This window comes from Mus caroli, chromosome 13, assembly GCF_900094665.2.
Source record: "Mus caroli chromosome 13, CAROLI_EIJ_v1.1, whole genome shotgun sequence".
Lineage (NCBI taxonomy): Eukaryota > Metazoa > Chordata > Mammalia > Rodentia > Muridae > Mus > Mus caroli.
In genome coordinates, this window is record NC_034582.1 from 1,118,948 (window position 1) to 1,127,570 (window position 8,623).

Genomic DNA, 8,623 nt, shown 5'->3' on the forward strand with positions numbered 1-8,623 from the left:
AAAAATAAATGTTAAAAAATTAATAATAAATAAAAATACTTATAAATACTATCTTTTAAAAAGACATTGAAGAGTTTAAATACGTGTCTTTAATCATGAACAATGCATCGCTTTTCCTGGGCACATTCTGATCTCTAGAACTGATGCACATCATAAGATTGAGGAAGTTCTGTGTGCAAACAAAACTTTATTGGTTGGATATGTTTTACAAAGTATATTGATCCATATTTCCCAAGAAGAGACATGTTTGGCATGCATCTCCCAAATTTCCCTTCATCAGAATCTTCATGTGTTTTGAAGGTTGGTTTCCCGTAAACTCCTGTCAACCCTCCCTCAAGGATACTTCAGTCTGAATTCCTGGAGAATCATTAGGACTCAAGGTTTCCTTTTGTATGTTTGGCACACTTTCTAGACTATACAGGATATGATTTCTAATTCTTGAAATTCCAGAGAAAAAACTATTACTAAATATTTGCTAATGCTACTTCCCAGAGAATGATAATTATCTTTACCATTATATCAGATATGTTAGTAAAATGTCTTTTATTAGTTCAATCACTACACACATATTCCTAGGTAAATCCTTCCAGGATGCAAATTGATCAGGATAAATTAAAACACATAAATAATATAAGCTGGCAAAGATAAATGCTAAAGAAAAATGATTCTTTTATTTCTCAGAAAGGGGAAATATATATAGTTTTTGCTTTCTTGCTTAAGATTATAGATTCAGCAGAACCAGAATTGCACAGAAGTTAGGGTGAGGGTGATATGCTATCAACACATTTTGAGAGTACCCTTTCTATACACTCTTCCTATGTAGTGACTTCTGGCACAAGGCACGACAGGGACCTCCATGTTAGTATTCATCCAAAAATGGAAAATCAGGGTGGTCCTCAGAACTAGAAAGATAAGTAAATCATATTAGTTTTGAGTTACTACTTTGAAATTGTTATTAGTGTGAAAATAAACAAAATTATTTTCTAGTAATGCAGACCATATACCTTAAACATTATTGTATAAATAGCTGAATAAAAACTAAATTCTTATCATGCCCCTTCTCCTGGGTCTTACACAGAAAATAGACACTCAAATACACATCTATCCAAAAAAGGTAGTCAGGTTTCTTAATTACAATTTCTTAATAAAAATAGAAACTAATCATCTTGTTTTGAAAAGAAGCCAAGATACATAGTCATTACTGAGAAACACTTCAGGGAGATACAGACAGATAGTATCATTTCCATTTCATTTTACTAATTTATCAATTACTTGCTAACTGTTTTCTATATCCACTATACTATTTGTGATTCAGACATAGAAAAAATGGACTGGTGACATGTTTGAGTGGAAAAAAAATGCTTTTGTTACAAATATGTGATATGATTTCGGATCCTCGATACCTACATAAAGTTGGGCATGGTAGCCTCTGAATAAGATTTCCATGGTGGAATGGGAAGTGGAGACAGGCACTTTACTGAAAACCCAAAGGCAGCATGAAATACACAATGGAAACAAAATATTCTGCCCTAAACAAGATGGAAGATGAAGACAACCAATGTTGACCCCTGATCACCAGATGCATACAATGCTATACTCATATGATCGTATTCACTCATACACATACATACATGAAATATCATATAAGGCAATACACAGAAAATAACTGGATGATGAGTATATAATATGAAACTGTGCATCCAAGAAGATAACTATAGAAGATCAACATTGACTAATAATCATTCAAGATATAATGCAATAAAATTTTGCTAATTTTTCACAATTATTATATCAGCAAGTACTTGATGCTTGTTCTGAATATTAACATGTTTTTTCACTTTCTTCATAATAATAAAAGTATTAATAATGGTTTCATTTGCTAGAATTTTTTGTTGTTGTTTTTTTCGAGACAGGGTTTCTCTGTATAGCCTTGGCTGTCCTGGAACTCACTTTGTAGACCAGGCTGATCACAAACTCAGAAATCCACCTGCCTCTGTCTCCCAAGTGCTGGGATTAAAGGTGTGCACCACCACCGCCTGGCTTAGAAATTTATAATATATATTATTTTTTATTAAGCTTGTCAACAGATATAAATTCTCATATTTATATACTTTTAGAAGTAGTTTTGCAATAGAACAAGAAAAATATATTACATTCTTTCTTTATTGATATTACATATATATATACATACATATATATATACATATACATATATATGTATAATATTATATAGAAAGTGTTATACATATAACTATAACATACATATAATTTTTCTACCTCAAATTTATAAAATATATGGAATATCAAGTAAGAGTAAAATTTCTTGTTGTCTACAAGTTCTTCATCATGTGGGTTTGGCTTCCACATGATATAGTGATATAGTGATGGCTATAATCTTATTCTCTATAACTTCTGAATGTTGAACATTGAGGTATTGCTATTCTAGAAAAACAATACCAAATGAGCTATAGAATTCATTAAGCCAATTATTGGTGTCACAAACCAATGTTTAGTCCTTGGGGGTGCAATATAAACAAAGTAGAACATTCATTCAATTGCAACATTAAATTGCCTGAATTAAATGAACAATTTCATTAAGAGGAAATATCATAGACCACAGGAAGGATGGTCACACATTTGATTAAGCAGGTGGCAGAACACATGACATGATGTTGAATTGAAAATGTTTCAATAGACTTATTGAATTGCCTCAAGTGTAAATCCCAGGACATACCAATTCAGAGCCTTAATGAAGGATACAGATCCTTCACCACTGATGACCCAAAACTTTCCATAAAACAGGAGGAGAGCAGTAAGTTCAGGAGGTCAGCCTGAGCCAGGCTCCACCCCTCCTGCTCAGGCCACAGGACAGAATTCACAGGAGGCTGGAAATAGTTGCTAAGGCTTTTGTCTCTTTCCTGATTAATGTTGTCTCTGGACTTCTTTTTTGAATTAAGGAAACTACTAATATTTATGTTATAATCAGCTCAGGAAAAAAGTTGGGGTAAAATATGTTTACTAAGGGCTAGGAGAATGAATAGAAATATGTAGCAACTGGAGCTGGGGTTGGGGGGAACCTCAAGGAAATCCCAGAGTCCTGGCATGGGGAACCCTCCAAGGCTCAATGTGCATGACCTTAGCCTGAAATGTCAAACAGTGGGGATATAGAACCTGAAGTGACTACCTCCAGTCGTCAGAGAGGACACCATTGCAGGGATGGGGATATAAATGCACCTACAAATTTTTTGACCCAAATTTGTTCCATCAAAAAGAAATGCAGGGACAAAAGTGGAGCAAAGACTGGAGGAATGGGCTACCAATGGCCAGCCCATCTTGAGATCCATCCCGTGGACAAACACCAAACCCTAACACTATTACTGATGCTATGTTTTGCTTGCAGATAGGAGACTAACATGGGAGTCCTTTGAGAAGTTCTATCCAGTGGCTGATGGAGATAGATGCAGATACTCCCAGTGAGGTATTGGATTGAGGTTGGGATCCCAGTGCAGGAGTTTGGGGAATGATTGAAGGAACTGAAGGGGTTGTCTACCCCATAGCAAGACCACCAGTGAAAAATAACCTAGACTCCTGGGAAGTCCCGGGGACTACATTACCAACAAAAGAACATATACTGGCTGATCCAAGCCCCCTGTACTATGTAGCAGAGAACTGCCTTGTCAGGCCTCAGTTTGAGAGGATGTGCCTAAGTCTCCTATAGAGACTTGATATCTCAAAGTGGAAGTATGTTGGGGGACTTTCTCAGAGGCTACGAGAGGCAAGTGGGGAGGAAGAACTCCTCAAGCAAGGACCAGTAAGGGGCAACATTTGGGATGTAAATAAATAAAATAATTAATTATTAAAATTAATTTTAAAAAGAAATTACTTACATAGAACTACCTATGTATCGGATATTTTTGTTCAGGCCATCAAGAACTTTCATGTCCATCGAAGTCAACTGAAATTCAAAAACCTATCATACAAAAGGAACTTGATTATTATATTTATACTGCATATTTCCCAATCTGCCTATTACAAATGTACCACACTAAATGGTGCAGATAACTACTTAATATATTCAAGAAAGAAAGCACATATTCATTAAATCATTAAGTGATGAATATCACATATGAAAGTAGCCTTCCTCTATACAGGAAACAGGCTGAGAAAGAAAGTAGGCAAACAACATTCTTCACAACAGTCACAGATAATATAAAATATTTTGGTGTAGCTTTAAACAAGCAAGTGAAATATCTGTATGACAAGAATTTCAAGTCCCTGAATAAAGAAATCAAAGAATATCTCAGAAGAAGGAAAGATCTTCCATGGTTATGCATCAGTAGGATTAACAGAGTGAAAATGTCCATCTTACCAACGGCAATCTACAGATTCAATGCAATCCCCATCAAAATTCCAACTAAATTCTTCTCAGATAAAGAGCAATTTTCAACTTCATATGGAAAACCAAAACACCCAGTATAGAATAAACAATTCTCAACAATGAAGAAACTTCTGAGGTAATCACCATCCCTGACCTCAAGCTGCACTATAGACCAATAGTGACAATAATCACATCCTTTTTTTCACAGCCTATTGTGCATGAGTCCTGAGAGAGCTGGTCTCCCAGGAGTGCTTTCACTCCCAGGCCAAGAAGTGAGATCTCTACTTTCTTTAAAATAACTGTTTGGAGCAGGGCCAGCTGGGAGCACACAGAACATAGGAACAATGGAGCAGCTAGGACAGGATCCTTCCAGTTGCTATCTGCATCCAGAATTTGGGCTATTCCAGAGCTCTCTGTACAAAAGTTCTACCACAACAGAGCTGGTCTCCCAGGAGTGCTGACACAGGCTTACAGGCTACAGGATTGACAAGTTCCAGCCAGAAATAGCAAGAAAAACTGACACCAGATATAACCAAATGGAGAAAGGCAAGTGTAAGAACATTACCAACAGAAACTCAGGATACTTGGAATCATCAGAACTCAGTTTTCCTAACACAGCAAGACATGGATACCCCAACTCATTGGAAAAGCAAGATTTGGATTTAAAAATCACATCTCATGATGCTGATAGAGGATTTTAAGAAGGAAAGGAATAACTCCCTTAAAGAAATATAAGAGAACACAGGTAAAGAAAGAACACAAATATCCCTTAAACAATTGTAGGAAAACGCATCCAAACATGTGAAGGAATTGAACAAAATCATCCAGGATGGATGGAAGTAGAAATAATAAAGAAAGCACAAATGGAGACAACTCTGGAGATAGAAAATCTAGGAAAGAGATCAGGAGTCAAAGATGTAAGCATCACCAACAGAATACAAGAAATAGAAGAGAGAATATCAGGTGCAGAAGATGCCATAGAAAATATTGACATAATAGTCAAAGAAAATGGAAAATGCAAATGTTCCTCACACACACACACACACAAAATCCAGGAAATCCAGAACACAATGAAAGACCAAACCTAAGGATAGTAGGTATAAAAGAGAGCAAAGATTCCCAAATTAAAGGGCCAGTAGATATCTTCAACAAAATTATACAAGAAAACTTCCCTAACACAAAGAAAGAGATGCACATGAACAAAAAAGAAGCCTACAGAATACCAAATTTATTGGACCAGAATAGATATTCCTCCTGTCTCATAACAATCAAAACACCAAATGCACAAAACAAAGAAAGAATATTAAAAGCAGTAAGGGTAAATATCAAGTAACATATAAATGTAGACTTATCAGAATTACACCAGACTTCTTGCCAGAGACTATAAAGGCTAAAAGATCCTGGGCACACATCATAGAGACCCTAAGAGAACAAAAATACCAGCCCTGGCTACTATACCCAGGAAAACTCTCAATTATCACAGATGAAGAAACTAAGATATTCCATAAACAGAGAACAAAAATACCAGCCCTGGCTACTATACCCAGGAAAACTCTCAATTATCACAGATGAAGAAACTAAGATATTCCATAAACAAAAACAAATTCACAGAATATCTTTCCACACTTACAGCTTTTCAAAGGATAATAAATGGAAAACACCAATACAAGGTGGGAAGTTACACCCTAGAAAAAGCACGAAAATAATCTTTTAACAATCCAAAAGGTAGATAGCCACATAAACATAACTCCACCCCTAAGAACATAAAGAAACATTCATTTGCCCTTAATATCAATGGACTCAATTCCTTAATAAAAAGACATAGACTAACAGACTGGATATGGAAACAGGACCCAACGTATGGGAAAATCACCTCAGTGACAAAGACTGACACTACATCAGAGGAAATGGCTGGAAAACAATTCTCCAAGCAAATGGTCCCAGGAAACAAGGTGGAGTAGCCATTCTAATAATGAATAAAATCAACTTTCAACCAAAAGATATTTAAAAGAAAGGATACTTCATACCTATCAAAGGAAAAATATACCAGGATGAACGATCAATTTTGAACATGTGTACTCTAAATGCAAGGGAACCCACAGTCATAAAAGAAACTTTACTAAAGTTCAAAGCACACATTGTACCTTACACAATAATAGTGGGAGACTTCAACCCCCTACTCTCATCAATGGACAGATCATGGAAACAGAAACTAAAGAGAGACACAGTTGAACTAACAGAAGTTATGAAACAAATAGTTTTAATAGATATCTATAGGCCATTTCATCCTAAAACAAAAGATTATACCTTCTTCTCAGGACCTCATGGTACCTTCTCCAAAATTGACCATATAATCGGTCAAAAAACAGGTCTCAACAGATACAAAGATATTGAAATTATCCCATGCACCCTCAGATCAGCACAGACTAAGGCTGGTCTTCATAATAATATAAACAATAGAAAGCCCACACACATGTGGAAGCTGAACAACACTACTCAATGATAACTTGCCCAAGGAAGAAATAAAGAAAGAAATTAAAGACTTTTAAGAGTTTAATGAAAATGAAGCCACACTATATGCAAACATTTTGGACACAGTGAAAGCAGCCCCGAGAGGAAAACTCATAGCTCTGAGTTCCTCAAAAAAGAAACTGGAGAGAGCATACACTAAGTGCTTGACAGCACACGTAACAGCTCTAAAAAGAAATGAAGCAAATTCACACAAGAGGAGTAGATGTCAGGAAATAATCAAAGTCAGGGCTGAAATCAACCAGAAACAAAAAGAACTAGCAAAGAATCAAACAAACTAGGAATTGAGTCTTTGAGAAAATCAACAACATAGATAAATCCATAGCCAGACAAACCAGAGTGCACAGAGTCAGTATCCAAAAATTAATTTCAGAAATGGCAAATTGGACATAACAACAGAATCTAAGGAAATCTACAAAGTCATCAGATCCTACTACAAAAGCCTATACTCATCAAAACTGGAAAATCTGAATGAAATGGACAATTTTCTAGAAAGAGACAAGGTACCAAAGTTTAATCAGAATCAGATAAATATCTAAAGATCTAAAGAGCCCTATAACCCCTAAATAAATAGAAACAGTCATTAATAGTCTCCCAGGTAAAAAAAAAAAAATGTCCAGGACCAGATGGGTTGAAGAAGACCTAAGAACAATACTCTTCAAACTATTCCACAAAATAGAAACAGAATGAAGACTATTCAATTCAATCTATGAATCAACAATTACTCTGATACCTAAATTACAAAAAAATACTGAATAAAATTCTTACTAACTGAATCCAATAACACATGAAAATGATCATTCATTATGATCAATTAGACTTTATCCCAGGGATGCAAGGGTGGTTCAATATACAGAAATCCATCAATGAAATTCATTATATAAACAAACACAAAGAAAATAACTATATGGTCCTCTGATTAGATGCTGAGAAAGCATTTGACAAAATCCAACAACCATTCATGATACAAGTCATGGAAGGGGGATCAGTTCTGGTAGGGGCCAACCTCTCTATCTTCGGTCTGAACCCAGCGGAGGCCATTAAGAGCTCCAGCGTACTCTCCACACCTCAGAACCTTGGGATCACCTCGGGATCATGGGTGAGTGGAATACAATATCAGCTCCAAAGAATCATGGAGGATCTTGTGCCAGCAGGAACAGGGACAAAGGAACCCTGCCTGACCAGAGGCTGGGATCCATTCAGGTCGAGGCCAGCCTCTCCATCTTCTGTGTGAATCCAGCAGAGGGCATCTAGGGCCCCAGAGGACTCTCCACACAGCAGGAACCCTAGCATACCCAAGACCTCATGATCACCTGAGAGAACTGGGGAACAGAAGCAACAGAGCTTCTTGGACAGGGTCGCCTCGGGCCTTCATCCTCAGCCAGGAGGCAGAGCTGAGACCCAGACTCCTGTGCACCTTCCTTGCCAGAGGCTCTGACCTCAGGACTCAGAGGGTGGATCAGAACTCCAGACTTCTGGACACCTACCCTGCAAGAGGAGAGCTAGCCTGCAGAGAGTGCTCTGACCACTTGAACTCAAGTGAGAGTTGGACTCTCAGGAGTGCTGACAGAAGCTAACAGAATCACAGGAGGATCAAGCTCCAGTCAGAGACAGTGTGAAAGTTAACACCAGAGATTAATCTTACTACTATGTGGAGTTCCTTAATCAACTTAGATTTGAACTTAGTACAAGGAGATAGGAATGGATCAATTCGCA

At 36.8% G+C, this 8,623-nt stretch overlaps 1 protein-coding gene across 2 annotated transcripts in view; it reads right to left on the reverse strand.

The window, feature by feature from the left end:
* Nucleotides 1–526: 526 nt before the first annotated feature.
* Nucleotides 527–8,623, reverse strand: part of LOC110307975 (estradiol 17 beta-dehydrogenase 5-like) — a 32,445-nt gene continuing 24,348 nt past the window's right edge. For both annotated transcript variants that reach the window (XM_029484977.1, XM_021180290.2), the window contains 2 exons: nt 3,888–3,970; nt 527–902 (listed from right to left, as the gene is read on the reverse strand). In XM_029484977.1, coding sequence (XP_029340837.1) covers nt 860–902; nt 3,888–3,970 — 126 coding nt within the window. In that variant the 3' untranslated portion in view covers nt 527–859. The remainder of the gene's footprint in view (nt 903–3,887; nt 3,971–8,623) is intronic.